The sequence below is a fragment of the Marmota flaviventris genome, chromosome 12, assembly GCF_047511675.1.
Source record: "Marmota flaviventris isolate mMarFla1 chromosome 12, mMarFla1.hap1, whole genome shotgun sequence".
In the NCBI taxonomy this organism is placed as follows: Eukaryota; Metazoa; Chordata; class Mammalia; order Rodentia; family Sciuridae; genus Marmota; species Marmota flaviventris.
In genome coordinates this window covers 11,760,381-11,775,815 of record NC_092509.1, presented here as the reverse complement: position 1 = coordinate 11,775,815, position 15,435 = coordinate 11,760,381, and the positions used below count along the sequence as shown (strand labels likewise).

General features: G+C 53.2%; 1 protein-coding gene across 1 annotated transcript in view; it reads left to right on the top strand.

Moving 5' to 3' along the window:
- Pcnx2 (pecanex 2) overlaps positions 1–15,435 on the top strand; it is a 169,575-nt gene that overhangs the window by 141,914 nt on the left and 12,226 nt on the right. Inside the window, exons 26-28 of the mRNA XM_027948057.2 lie at positions 1,546–1,799; positions 6,349–6,582; positions 7,502–7,614. Coding sequence (XP_027803858.2) covers positions 1,546–1,799; positions 6,349–6,582; positions 7,502–7,614 — 601 coding nt within the window. The remainder of the gene's footprint in view (positions 1–1,545; positions 1,800–6,348; positions 6,583–7,501; positions 7,615–15,435) is intronic.

Here is a 15,435-nt window from a genome sequence, read left to right as displayed (position 1 = left end):
ACTGTTTTATTCAGGTATTTTCATCTCTGCAGCTGCCATTTCTTCTTCCTAAGCTACCTGGAGTAGCAATCCTTTGGAATTTCAATTTCGCCCATGTCTTTAATTTCTCCTTTCATCCTTCCCCCCTTGCCTGGGACTCCACTGTCTTACAAAGTGTGTACAGCTCACCAGCAATGAAGGCTTTGCCTGCCAGCCTCTCCTGTTCCTCTTCTCTGTGACTACTGTTGGCTTGGTTGGTACCTCTTCCTGGTCTTGCCAGATCTTTCTGTCTTCTCAACATGCAGGGCAGTCCATTTCCTGATTGACCTCCCAGTTGCTAATGGTCTCTCTTAGGGTAAACTCTGTGTAATAACTACCATGAGACTTCAAACTATGAGTCATGTGATACCCTCTGGAACCTTGCATCACGTCTGCACATAATTCCTTGGGAAGTTCTGCAGATCATCCTGGAACCAATCATTATTAGACCAAGAGTCTTCTCTGCAAGCAAAAAGTCCCAGGGTCTTCTCGTTCATTATTCAGAAATACAACCTTCAGTTTTCCAAAATATGTTGGCTGTCTCAATGTGAAATTAATTTAGTTCAGATCAGCACTAATCACTTTTTAATGGAGAAAAGATTTAGAAAGTGCAAGTCAGATCAGCTGGCTGTATTTGATTTTGTCAGCAACCCTCGTGTGTAGAGTTTGAGGGAAGGATGCCAGGTGTCTTCTGACCGGAGCCTTTGTCCAGATTCCACGCAGTTCTTCAGCATCTAACTTTAGGTCCCCACAGTCTGTGAAATTATCCAAGTTTTTGCTAAATGTGGAACTACATATTCATAAACTGTGTGGCTGGGCTGCTCCTTTTATTCCTGTAGACCTTGGGTGCATTGTGTCTGTCTGCCACCCAGCCACTGAGATCAGTCTAGATCCCCATTCTGCATTCGAGCCATGCAGCACCCCGAGGGGCTCGGCTTGCTCCGACTGCCTCCTCTCAGGCCTGATGACAGTGTTGAAGGGGAGGGAGCATGCGGTTTCCAAGGCTGCTCACACCCGCCACTTCATCCCGTACCTGGAAGGGGGTCCACTGGAAGGCACCCCGTCCTCCCTGTCCTGGTCTGCAGCGTGGGTGGACGGTCTGCCCTCGGGGCTTGGCAGCAGCTCTCTACCGGGGCCTTTTTCCCGGCAACACTGGAGCACACACCTGACTCCAGACTCCCCCACCTGCCACCTTCCTAGCTTCCTGTCTGCTCAGGGATGGCCTATCGATCAAGGCAGTCACTGTCCTTCATTCAGCCTTGGTGTCCACAGCCTCCATGAGAGCACAACTCCCCCCCTGTACAAAAAGATGGGGAGCAGCTGGGAATCAGAGTGGCTGTGGAGGACACAAGGGTCAATGGCGCTGAGAACTGTGCCCACTGGGCTGTGCTTCGAGCTAAGTGTGAGCATCCTGGTTCCACAGCCCCCCTTGGCATCCTCCCCTCGTGAAGGCCAGGGGAGGTCTGTGCTGCAGGAAGGTCCCCCGTGTGACTTCTCCTCTGACTTCTCGCTGCTTGTGCTTGACAGGAACCTACTGCCAGCAGCGGGAGGTGGAAGCCATCATGGAGGGTGACGAGGACGACAGGGGCTGCTGCTGCTGCAAGCCCGGCCACTTGCCCCACCTGCTCTCCTGCAACGCCGCCTTCCACCTCCGCTGGCTGGCCTGGGAGGTGACGCGGACGCAGTACATTCTGGAGGGCTACAGCATCATCGACAACAACGCAGCCACCATGCTGCAGGTGTTCGACCTCCGCAGGATCCTCATCCGGTACTACATCAAGGTACCGCTCTGCTTTCCCACACTTGTGCCCAGCGGGTACCGGGCGGGGCACCCCATGGTGGTGGTGGTGGTGGTGGGTGTGAGCAGCTCCCAAGAGCTCTGGGGAGAATTCGCTGGTGCGGTTTGTCCCCTGCTCCGCATCCGAGGTCAGACTGGCTTTGGGCAGGATGGTTCTCGTTTGTTCTCCTGAGGGATCCTGCAGGGGCTGGTGAGCCTGTGGCAGCAGCCTGCCTCAGCCTGGGGTGTGGCACTCATGCTTTTCACCAAGCTGCAAGGCGCGCACATGGTGGTGATTATCAATCTAATTGAGTCACAGTGTCATGTGTGACGCTCTGCAGACTGTCCACTGTAGAACTAGAATTGTTTTTAAGCTCCCGATTAAAATTCAAAATAGAGCTGATTGGTCCAGTCAGGACTGGTTCTGATAGCCTTTCCTCCTCACTCCTGTGGAGAACAATAACATCTTTTTTCAATTGCTTAGTGCCGTTTGGGCTGAGTCTCCCGGAGGAGAGCCCTGGGACGAGTGAGGAGGCAGTCTAGCTGGGCTGAGACGTTTTTTGAAGGCACAGGGGTGGGCCAGAGCAGCATGGCGGAGAAATATTGGTCCTGGTCCCCTTCTGGGGGCGGGGGCTGCAGGGACGTGCATGGGGGGAGCCCTGCACAAGCCACAGAGGACACCACAAGCCGATGTGTTCCCAAGGAAGCAGCAGAATCACTACAGACAAAACTCCCCTCTCCTCACCCACAGACACTAGGCCAGGTGAGATGAGGGGATACAGACCAAAGAGATACCAGGAGCCCCGAAGTCTCAGCCAACTGCAGAGGGCCATGTTCAGAAGTTTGGAACAGCTGCTCTGAGGGGTTCCGGTGTCCACTGCAGAGGCTGCAGTGTGCTGGGGACAGAGGTAGCCTTTGGTGTGAGGAAGGCTGGCTGCTCCTCCTTCCCACACGGCCTGTCTGCAGCACCTGCTCCGTGGCAGGGTGTGAGCAGCAGCCCTGCTCCAACTCCCTGGAGTGTGCACAACAGAGTGCAGGACTTCAGATCCAAACCTCCCACAGCACTAAGTGCTGAGTCCGACCTTGGGTCATCCAGGAAGGTCAGGGAGGTGGCTTAGGCAGTTCTGGCCTGGGACTCTGCCATTGTATGGCCAGCTCCCCCCAGGTCCCCCTTAAGAAGGATGCTGCCAGGAGCTTTCCGTGCAGCCTGTCCAGGCCACTTGGGGCACCAGGTGTTGGACTTGGTGGTGGCGCATACGCGTGGGAAGCCTCCCTCTCATACACAGAGGGTGCTGGGCTGGCAGCTCTGCCCCAGGGGTCTTCAGCCACCAGGGTCCCCCTGGCTCCCACCCCCACCTTTTAAGTGTGTACATGTTCTAATGTACCAGTGCAGGGGCTAAAGGGGCCAACTGCCCCTAGACAGGCTTCTGGAAGTTGCCGCAGCTGCCCTGCCATGCCCCTTGCCTGTTGACCCAGAAAGGTCTGGAAAGTGTGCTGTGGGCATCCTTGAGCCTGGGCATCCTTGAGCCTGGAGTGAACCTGTGTGTTCATGGAAGAGGATAAGTGGCAACCAGCACCTCTGTTGTCTCCCTCCAGGGGAGCATCCCCTGCGTCCCTCCTTTTGTTCTCGGGAGGCAGCAGGATGGATAGGAAGGGCTCCCAAGGGAAGCACATTCCAGGGCACCCAAGCTCTGTTTCTACCTTGCGGTGCCTGCAGATGACCTTCCCGTGGGCCAGATGTGTAGACTGGCAAACCCCACACCACAGGGCCTGCAGGTCGCCACACGTGGGAGACCAGGCCTCCCAGCTGCCCCCGAGGCTGTGGGCTACATGTCTAGTCCTGCCAACGGAGGCTTCCTCCCTCCTTGGATGAACTTGGCATTCACCAACCTCCTCTCCTGACCCTGGGCAGGTGCCCCACCTCTGTGCTTCCTCAGATGACCATTACCATCTGACAGACAAATCCAGGTACGATGCAAACAGAGGGAGCTGAGGAAGCCCCAGACCCTGCCAGGAAATCGGTGGCTTGTGGGGAAACAAGACCCTTGGCTCTCTTATCTAAGAAAAGGAAGTGAAGACCTGCTCCCTCTGGGTGGGAGAGGCACACGGTTCTCACAGGGCATTTCTCAGGAGCTAGGACGGACCCCAGCATCAGGTTCCCCCTGTGGACTCTCATGTTCACCTGGAAGTTCTGACGCTGTGGGCCTGGGGTGGGCCTGGGCCTTGGTTTTGTTGTTTGTCTGTTTGTTTCCTCAGTGGTTTGAACACCTCTAGGCTCAGGAACCAGTGCAGACATATCTGTGCTTAGGTTACACCATCAGCACTCAGCGGGGTGGGGAGGGGTGGACAGATTCCTGGCCTCATGGCTTCCTGCTCATTCATGTAGACACTGCAAGGCCCGGGCCTGGAGGCCACTGCTGGACACAGCTCTGGGGGCCTTGCTGCCCTTCCAGGAGTGGCAGCTCACAATGATACTGGTTGCCAGGAGTGACTGGAGGGGGGCTGCAGAGGCGGGGCACACAGAGAGGCGGCAGCAGCTCTTAGGGAAGGCAGAGCCCAGTTGCATGGCCAGCAGAGTGCTGTCTCCTTAGCTCTGAACTGTTCCAAGGTTTGAGAGCTTGGCCTTGTCCTTTTTATTACCTTCTTGCTGGACAGGCAAATTGAAAAAGGAGAAGACTTTGTAAGTCATTCCTTCACACAAAAGGATTGTTTTATCTTCCAATTACCTGGGTCCTTTCTCCCACCCTCCATGAGTATATTTGAAGTCACTTCCTCCCTGACAACAGGAGGTTTTTCCCTGGCGTCCCCTGCGTCCCTCCTGATCTATGAGTGCATGAAACCTTCCTGGTGTCGCGAACCAGCCTCCTGCAAGGGCCCCGCCTGCCTGTTGCCTTGTTTCTGGGCAGCTTCTCACTTGCTGTGCACACTGAGGCGTGAGGCCCAGTGCCCTGGAGGAACATGCTAGAAAGAGCGGCTGAGTGGACCGTGCCCATCTGTGATGATGAACCTGGAGCAGCCCTGGTGTGGCAGTCACCCGTGGGCAGGTCCCGAAGGCCCCAGTGCAGCTCAGATGAGGGCTCCTTCACTGCCACCACAGAGGGACTCCACAGAACTTTCTGCAACAGGCTTCCTGCTGGGATGAGGGGGACATGGGCCCCAGGTGCTGTGCTTGGGAGCCCCAGGGAGCCGGGTGGGCTCCGCATCAGCTCTGCAGGGCAGCCAGGCTTGGGCCGGGCTCTGACCTCTGCGGTCCAGGGTCCTCAGGAACCACTCTGACCTCATCCTTGTGGGCTCTCTTAATTCCTCCCTAGAAACATGTGAAAGGCAAACCAGGCAGCAGCCTTCCATCTGCTGTTTACCTAGGGCATGGCTGGGCAGGTGGGGACTAGACCAGACACGTGTCGCAGGGCCACGTGTTCACAGGGGCCAATCTCTTTTCTCCCTTTGTAATTAATGTTCGTTCATGTAGAAGCTGAGCCTGGGGCCTGGGTGCAGGCCTGGGCATCGCTGTAGTCACCCCAGCCACAGAGGATTGCTCTGAGCCCCCAGGAGACGCCTGAAACCACAGACAATACCAGCCCTGGGGTGGGGGCTCAATCCCGGGCACAAAAAAGAAAGAAAGAAAATTTTGTGCATGTTGGACGTGGCTCTTCAGCACGCTCAGGTCTGCTGCCCCGTCGAGCCCAGGTTCTGTCACAGTGTTACGTCCTCAGGCCAAGGACTGGCCTTTTTGAAGAATGAATTCCAGAAACCACAAGACAGCTTTTCATAAAACTGTGACTCAAAATAATGAGCCTAAGGGCAGCTCTGTTCCCCACTGGGACTCGCAAGCACAGTGTCCATCCTGGGGACAAGGGCTGCTCGTGAACACATCACAGATGTCCGCTCCTGGGCGTCAGGGTTAAGTGTGCATATGTGTTACAAGCTCCATCCTCTCAACCGTTCATAAGAACTGTGAGGTTGTTCCTTGAACACTGAGGGGCCTGGAAGAAGTGGGGCCTGGCCTGGCGTCCTCGCAGCCAGCAAGAGCCCAGGCAAAGGATGCCTTCCTTGCTGCCCTCAGAGAGGCAGGGCCGGCTGCCTCTAATCACAGAAACCCCGCTGTGGTCTTCAGTTAGCATTAAGTTCTCACCTTCCCTTTCTTGGGATGTCTGGGAAGAGAACATTCTAGAATGTCTCAGGCGGTTGGTTCTGTGCATTAAACCCAGCAGACACACCAGTGATGCCATGTGTGGGGATTTCATGGCTTGTATTTACCCAAGTCAACTCACTTTCCAAGATCTAAAGAAGTCTGAGAACATTCTCCTGGCATTAGAATGTCTTGAGAGCCGGGCCCTGTAGAGTACACCTGTGACTCAGGAGGCTGAGGCAGGAGGATCACAATTCAAAGCCAGCCTCAGCAACTTAGGGAGGCCCTGTCTCAAAAAATAGAAAGGTGGTCTGGGGATGTGGCTCAGTGGTAAAGCACCCTGGGTTCAATTCCCAGTACAAAGAAAGAAAAAGGAACAAAAAAGAAAGAGTGGCTTGAGCTCTGGGAACCCCTGTCTCTGCAGAGCATCATATACTACATGGCTGCCTCACCCAAGCTGCCCTCCTGGGTGGAAAACGAGTCCCTGCTCAAGTCCCTGCAGCCCTTTTCGCAGTGGCACCACATCGAGCGGGACCTGGCGATGCTCAACGTGAACGTGGACGACGACTATGTTCCGTGCCTGCAGGGCATCACCAGGGCCAGCTACTGCAACGTGTACCTGGAGTGGATTCAGTACTGCGCCGGGAAGAGAGAACAGGTAGCAGGGCTGGGGCTGGGCTCAGCACACGGCAGGGACCAGGCCGTCATGGTGCCCCTTCTCACACCCCAGGGTAGAAAGCAGAATAGAGGAGAGGGAAAAACATACTTGGTAAATGTTAATGGAACAGTGAAGCCACACTAACTGGGAAATGAATGTATCTTGCCTCTGGCGAAGAGTCTGGAAGGTGTGTGTCCCTTTGAGCTATGCTCAGGGGCAGTGCAGCGTCAGCCTCTGTGATAGTGTCAGGGTGTTGGAGGGTCCGGGGCCATGCCCCTGGCCCAGGCCCTAGATTTTGAATGAGTGGTGGCAGAGAAGGCAAGAGGCAGACACTGCTTTCTGCAGGTGAGACGAACATGGCGATTCTAGAGCCAGGCTTGGTGTCTGATGGCCAGGCTGTTACGATGCTGTGGCTTCTCTGCTCCTCAGTCTTCTGTGGCACCTCTTCAGCTTCCTCATCTAGGTGGCTTGACTTCAGTGTCCTTGGTGCCCCTATTAAAGCTGATTTAGACCACTCCTGAAACTCAGCTGTGGAGGTAGATTCCTGCCGTTCCCAGGGCCCTCCCTCGGGGCAGGAGAAGGCCCTCTGGGTGGGGTTTGTGGAGAGCTTGGGGTGTCCTCTGTAAGCACTGCCATCTCCCTGACCTGAAACGCTGCATTGGAAACCTCAGAGTGTCCGATCAAAAGCCCACAACTGAATTCCTTTTCTCTCTGAAAGGAACTTCCCCATTCTTATTTTTTCCGTGTCTGACCACAAGTGAAACTGGTTCAGGAAGCCAAGCTCCTGGGCAGGGTCATGTTGGAGGGGCCTGGGTGACCATGTGGCCACCTAAGGCCCCCTCTGGCTCCACACCTGAGGGACTGCTGCTGCCTCTGGAGCCTGTGTGGAAGCTGAGTTCATACCCTTACTCTTTTTCAGCCTTCAAAGGCCCTAGACAGTGATGAGGACTCTCCTCTGGTGACCCTGTCCTTCGCCCTGTGCATCCTGGGGAGGAGAGCTCTGGGAACCGCAGCACACAACATGGCCATCAGGTACCTGGGGACACAGCTGGGACTTTCTGGACTGGTGCAGACACCCTTGGCTCACATTTGGGCTGATTCTGTAGGTCATTTTCTTTAAACTGAACCTCTTGTTTCTTTCAGCTACTTCTTTCCACAGTAAGTCAGATTGGGCCTGCAAGGAGACATTTTTGGTCACTGTGATCTTTTGGGGCACTGGATTGGGGATATCATTAATACAGACAGTTGAGACCCAGGAATCCTGAGTTATAAGTACCCCGGTGCTGAGAGGGTTCTGTGAGATGGTGCGTGTGACATACTTAGCCTGGGGCCTGGCAGAGGTGATGCTCAGGAGATCTGGTTCCTTTCCTGTGTTTCCTCCCCTCCTCTCCTGGTTCAGGCCCCCGTCCCCTTGTCTCTGCAGGGCTTTGGGAGGTTAGTACCCTCTCCTGTTTTTGATGCTCTCTTTCCACTGGATCCCCCCCACCCTCACCCCCAGGGGTAGAAATAGCCCAAGAATCTTTGGTTCAAGAATGAAGACACATAAAGCTCCCTCCTGGCCCCTTCCACCCTGTCACTCAGGCAGCACCCTTCACCACACAGGGGTGACCAAGCCCACCGTCTCCATCTCTGCCCTGCTCCTACTGCTGCATCCAAAGGACTGGCCCATTCCATCTGTCACCAGCACATTGCCCAGATCAGGGACGTGGCCCTGGCTCCTTCTTTGGTATTCAGCTTGTGGCCCCCAGTCTGAGCCCCACTGCCTGCTGGAATTGCCTTCATTGGTGGCTCTCACCCCTGGACGCACACAGAAGTTTCCAGAGGGGTCTTGTGGATCCCGGTGTCCAGGCCCTGCCTTAGACTGGTTGACTCTGGCAGAAGCTCTGGCTGGAGCCACACATCAGTGTTTTCAAGCCCCCTGTGATTTCAAGATGCAGCCAAGGTTAAGGACCACACAGTGCTGGGGCAGTTAGAAAAGAAAGGGGTCCAACTGAACCCATGGGCAGACTCCTCACCTGTGAAAACTGGGAGCAGTCGATGTATGCTGCTTTAAGCTCCTAAATTCGTCATAATTTATTAGAAACAGTAGAAAATGAGTTCAAGTACAGTGTAGTTGAACATGAGATTTGGGGGTTTTGTTGAATTCTTAGATCTGCACGTTACAATGATTAGAAGCATGAACGGGCTTCGGGAGACAGAAGGCAAAGGGCTAAGGGGGACATGTGTGTAGAAAACCTGCTCATTTCCCCTTGCTCCCAAGCCCTCCTCTGATCCTTGCCTGTTAGGAGTTGAGACCCTCTGTTCCACCATACACGGCATCCATGAACATGAGTCTGCCCAAGGTCCAATTTTGTTTCATATTTTCCTTTTCTTCCAGATTCCTGCTGCTATTCTACTGCCCACCATTGATATGTTCTTTAATATTTTGATATGTTTTGTCTATGTAATAATCCTCATAAAATACAGTGCTACTGAGCTAATGTGTGTGTGTGCCCTTAATTTACATAAGTGCTAGGTGTGATACTTGTCATTCTAACTTATTCTCAAACTTATGATTTCAAGATGTCGTCACAGAGATACAATTAGTTTATGGTGGTTTATTGCCACTATTGCCGAGAGCGCTTCTGTTTCCCTAGTGTTTGGACATCAGGTGGCTTCCACCTCTTCAAACACATCTGCAGGTGCTAGGGTACATGCCTGGGCATGGTATGATGGGCCATGGGCCAGCACTTGCCTGGGTTGATAAGTACTATTGGGTGGCTCTCTGGGTTGGTGTCTGCACTCCTGCCAACAGTATGTGGGAGTTCTGGCTCCCCATAATCTTACTAGAATTTAGTATCACATGACTTCTAGTTCATCCAATCTGATGAATGCTCAAGTCTTACCTCATTGCTCATTCAGGGCTCCCTTCCTGTGACCTGCCACCTTCCTTTGCCCTCCCTTCCTTCCTCCCTCTCTTCCTTCCTCCCTTCCTTCCTCCCTCCCTCCCTTCCTTCCTTCCTTCCTTCCTTCCTTCTTTCCTTCCCTCCTCCCTTCCATACTTCTTTTCTTCTTTCTCTCCTTTTTATTTCAGGTTTATAAAGGTTTCTTATATATCCTGACTCTTTCTTCTAGGCATTGCAACTATTTTCACCCATGTAATTAATTCTTCATGTTTTTTTAGGGAAGAGTTGGTATTTGTTTTTTATACAATACTTTTATTTTATTTATTGTTTTATGTGGTGCTGAGGATCGAACCTAGGGCCTTGAACGTGCTAAACGAACGCTTTACTGCTGAGCTCTTAATTCTTCATTTTGATGGACCAATTTGCTTTGTGATTTGAGACATTAGGATCTTTTTTGCAAAGTCTTCCCCAGCCCCTTATCACAATTTTTCCTTTGACATTTAGTTTTTTATTTAATCTGTAATTCATTTTATGTGCGAGAGCATCAGCTTTATCTTTCATTCTGTATCAGATCAGTTTCCCTCAGCACATTCAGGAAGCCGTCTCTTGATCTGCTCATCCCCACTGAGCCGTGGTCCTGCTGTGCCCTATCAGGTGTGGTCAAGCAGGGGTGCCCAGCCGTTTCTGCTGCATTCATCTACTGGCTTCTGTACTAGTGCTGTGCTGATCTTTAAAGAAATCAGTAACTGTGTCCTGTGTGTTAGATTCAGATCCAACAAGAAGCAGAAACCCAGATGGAGGTAGGGCAGGAAGTCAGTGATTAAGAAATGCTTGTGATCTATAGAGCTGGGGAGCAACCAGACCACAGTGCCACCTTGGCCTGTACAGGAGACACCAAAGACAAGCTGGGCTGCCCGAGGCTGTAAGGTGAGTGCGGCAAGGTGCCCGGAGGATGCCAGGGCCAAAGTGGCTTTAGACTTGGGCTGTGTCCTCAGAGACATACTCGCCGTATGAGCTCTGCTCTGCCGGGAGCAGGCACACCCTTGGGCATGACACAAAGGTGGCAGTGGACTTCAGGGTGCAGCTGGTGGGGGTGGGTCCCTCATGCCACATCAGAGGGCTGGGAGGCCTCCTGCTGTTCCCCACCAGGTGGTCTGCATGTGGATTCAAGCGTGGATGCTTTAAGACCGATAAAGTGATTCCTGGATCTTAAAATAAATTTTAGAATAAGCTTGTCAAGTTCTTAAAAATATCCTGATGCACTTTATGTTGGAATTGTATAGACTCTGGACTAATTTGGCAAGAATTTGTGTCTTTAAAATGTTAAACTTTGCCATTCACAAACATCATGATTTTTTATTCAGATATATATTGTATAGTTTCTGTGGTTTCAAAAATTCCTCATGAAGCCTTGTGCATTCAGTGAGGTTAAACTTGAGGTGATTTGGAAGATGAATGGCTACTGAAAAGACTCGTCATCGTTTATCTGGTGTATTGTCCCTCAACACACACTGCTGTGCTCTCTTTATATTTAATGTGCAGGAAAATATCCAATGACTTATTTTCTTTTCACACTCTGTCCTCCATCATTTAAGTGGACGAGCTTCCTCTCTTTAAAGGGGCATTATTAACATAATATCTTCTCTATCCAGAGCGCTTAAGAGGGCTAGCAAATGAGCCAAAGTACTTCAAGTGCTTCGTAAATGAAAAAAGTCTGAGGAGACTGAGTTTTCACAGGGCTAGTGCAAAGTTAGTTGTTGAGACATGCTGTGAACCTTGGGTGGGGGAAAAGTGAGGTTTGGCTTGGGCTGAGACCATCTGTTTGTGAGTCGCAGAGCTTCCTCCTCTTCCCAGCTGGCTACTGCTTTCATCAGGACAGGAGGCTGGTATTTTTAGAATTTGGGGAGTGCTCGCAGATGGTGGTCTTTGCCTTCAATCATTGACAGGACTGTACTGTACCATAGTAGATCTCCTCCTAGGGAAGCACCCTTCCTTCCTGAGTCAGGCTCTGTCATGACATCATGTTCTTTTACACATTGGTAAGTTCAATTTACTCATACTTTCTTTTTTAAATGGATACAATCCCTTTATTTTATTTGTCTATATTTTTCTTTCTTTAGTGTGGTGCTGAGGATCAAATCCAGTGCCTCACATGTGCTAGGCAAGTGCTCTGAGCCACAACTCCAGTCCCAATTTGCTCACATTTTATTGACTAATCTTAATTCCTGTTCAAAGTCAGAGAGGCTCGTCATCTGGTGCCTGTGTGTGAGTGTGTGTGGACCCATCATGGTAGTTTTTAAACCAGGAGTGTGCCCAGGTGGACTTTGAGAACCAAAGTGTCCTCCTCACACATTCCATATCAAAGAGTCCCGATGGCTTTTGAATACAGTCCCCTGGTAAGTCTCAGGCACCACCTGGCTTAAGCCTTAGCCTCTGCTTCACTTGACTGATGGGTTAAGGAAATGTTTTGACTTGACAAAAGCTTTGATGGATAATTCCCAAGAAAGAAAATAGGGAGGATGAGAAAACAGTCATCTTAGCTGATGTGCTGAGCACAGTGGGCATAGAGGGGACACAGATGCAGTGTCTCACACTAGGTAAAGCCCAGTGTTGGCCTGGAGGAGGATGGGACAGGGCAGGTGTGTGAGCCACACTGAGCATTTCTTAAACTTGAAGTTGGATACATCTTCCTTGAGCTACCCCTGCTGAAGAGGGCCATGGGCATGCTGGAAGCCCTCAGCAGGAAGCCAGGTCCACTGGCCCTGAAGGCCATTGAGTCGTCATTCCCACCTATCAGGCCCAGTTCTCAACTCCCTGCACCAGAGGCGGGGAGGTAGGTCCCAGCTGATGCGCCACTGACCAAGAAAAAGGTCTGGAGAAGACCCCACGTTTTACAGCCCAGCTGATCTGTTTGTAGAAGGAAATTTGCTGACTCTTGGAGCAGATGAGGCTTCCAACAGGACAAGACGTCACTGTGAACTTGATCTCGAGAAGTGATAACAAATAAAGTCAGGCCAAACTGCACTCTGCCAAGCCCTAACATGCTTCCCAGAGACAGGAGGTTGCCACGTCACCACAAAGCCCTCCTCACACCCAGTGGACTTCGGAAAGGAATGCTCTCCAGAAACCCAGCCATCATCCCTGCTCTTCCTCCTGACCTTCAGTGGGAGACGAGACCTCACACTGGGGCCAGCTGTCGTATTGGATCATCTTGCAAAAAGATGAAGATCTCTTGCCAGAGTGGGGCCAGAGTCTAGAGGAGAAAGAGACGCAGTGAGAGGACACAAAAGCCTGCCTCGGGGGGTGCAGTCGGATCATCAGGACACACCTGGAACCTGGGATCTGGGGAGGTATCTGGTTAAAGGAGAAGGAAAGCCACGTGCTGGGTGGGGCTCTATGGGGAGGCGCTGCCCAGCGTGTGCAGGGCCTGGGTTCCAGCCCAAGCTCTGCAGGCTGTGAGCAGAGTGTGCACACCGGCTTAAATGTGATGAAATGGGTGGGGCACATGATGTCCCCTCTGAGCTGGCCTTTAAGAAGATATCCCCAGCTGCACGTCCTAAAATCAGCTGTGTTTCCTGGAGAGGTTGGTAGCCTGGGGCTTGCTTCTGAGCTGCTTCAGTGTGGCATGAAATCCTGAGCGATCATTCTCATTATCAAGCCCAGTTTCTCAAATTCTTCCAGTTTGCTCCTCTTAAACAGAGGGGTGATAATAATGTGTCCTTTGCAAAATGATACGAGCCTGTGGGATGGGAAGCACTTGGGAATCCACAGAATCCACAGGTCAGCAGGAAAACGTTGGCTGTCATTCCTCCTCCAGCCTTGCTTTGCTGGTCGTCTGGACCATTCTGTTTGTTTGGGGAACCATAACAGCCGTGGAAGTGGCTGTGAATCCTGTGCTCAGTTGCTGGATGCCGTGGAGGGTACGAGAACTTGCCGCAATCCCGGGCAGAGACATGGGCTATGCTGCAGGTGGACAGGCATAGGCACTGAGTGTCCCCACAAACAGCAAGCTCAGGGTAACCAGCCTCTGACACACACATTTTACTGCACACATTCTGCAAGCACTGCACCTGGGGCTGCGAGCTGCCCATCAGGAGAAGTGTGGTAGTGTCCATGCACACGTGGGCCTGGTTGGAAATTCGCCAAAGTGAGCAAGTTGTCCTTGTGCTGAGGATGCCCTGTGAGTCCTGCAGAAACTGTGCCCATGTCACATGTGTTTTCCCCAAGGCCTTAAATGTGTTAGGGTCTGACCGCAAACTAAGATGCAGAGGACGACCATTCTCCAGCCCAGGCCTCCTCACTCCAGGCTGCTCTTCTTCCCAGAAGGAGCCGGGCTCCTCAGTAGCAGCGCTGCAGGGTTTGGGCTGGAGGGTCCCCACAGTGCCATCCCACACATTGTAGAGGCACCCTATCCTCCACTCAGGGGATGCCAGGAGCATCACCCACAGCAGCTGTGACATCAGAGATGTCCCCAGATGTCACCAACAGCCCCCTGGGACCAAAGTCACCACAGCTTGAGAGGGTGCAGGATAGATAGATCACTGAGCTGGTTAGTGACCCTGAGCAAAACCGAGGCTCAAAGGACCCAGGGTCCTGTCTCTGGAGCAGAGCTATGAGGACCCCAAGAGCAGCAGAAGCTGAGATACTACCTGGCTGGCTGGCTCCAGATCGTCTTCGCCATGAAGGAGTGGGCACTGGCCAGCTGAGCTGGGCACGCACGAGCCTGGGGTGGACTTGGAGCTACAGTCCAGGAAGAACGGGCTCTGCAGGCAGCCTTCAGTCAGAGGGCCGAAGCACCATGCTTCCTCTCTGCAGCCATCCCAGCTGGTGGCATCCAGGATGGCAATGCGACAGGTCTGCCAGGCCACGCGGTACCGGCACACAGTAGCCTTCTCAGCCGCATGTGCCTGCTGTTCCAGCTCAGAGGACTGATCTCAGCATCAGCGGCTCACAGTCGGCTTCAAGCCGGGTGTGCTTCTGGAGGCGTCTCTGGCCGTAGTCCTTGGTTCTCCACATGGGCACACGCTCCCTAACATGTGACCGTGCATGCGGGGTTTGTTTGGGCCCACCTCCCGCTCTGCCCTGGAGTAATCCCAGCATCAGAGCTGGGTGTCCTCTCTGCTGACTGCCTGATGCGGGGCTCCTCCCTCCTCAGGTGGGCTGAGTGGGGCTGCCCTGCTTCCTAGCCCCACCTACGCTCGCACCCCTCTCTCCTGGCAAGGACAGCCCATTCCAGCTAGGCTGGGGCGGGAGCTGTCATTCCTCAGCGGTTTCCTGTGAGCGCCATATCCAGTAGTGCTGCAGGTGTCCCAGAGCCCTGCTCCCCGCTGCCCACACCATCCCGCCCGCCTCTTCATTCTCTCAAGAGAAAAGACAGGTAATGAAACACCTTCCTATAGGACATCTCCATCTGTGAGGCCCCAGCTGGGGCTGCTGAAGGTCATTCCAATAGCACAGCATTGAGCTCCACGCCGTGTCCTTTCCTGGGAGGACAGAAAGGGCAACTGACGTGTGCACTCAGGCCTCAGGTGGAGGCTCAAGCATCTGAGCAAGGCTCCGTGGAAACCTGGTTTTCCCAAGAGGAGTAAGCAGGGGGGAGCCACCCTGCAGACCAGGCCACTCTGCCCACGCCTTGCTGTGCCTGTTGGTGCTGCGGGTGTGTGGCAGGCCTCTGTGCACTGTCCCCCTCCCACATCTGGAGGCTGCTGCTCTGGACCTGTGTGAGGCTGGGTGCACTCGCAGCCTGCATCCCTGACCCCTGCCCGAGCAGTTCCCCACTTCAGTGCCCAGCTCCCGCCCCAGACAGCAACATCTCCAGATGTCTCGGTGAGAGCGAAGCAGGCCTGAGTCATGACTGATGGCCTCCACTCCTGGCAGTAGCCCTTCTGCTAGGCTGCCAGTCTCACCTGCCCCACGACTGCCTCTCAGTGCCTCCCAGGTGACGGGCTGCTGCTCACAGCCCCAGGAA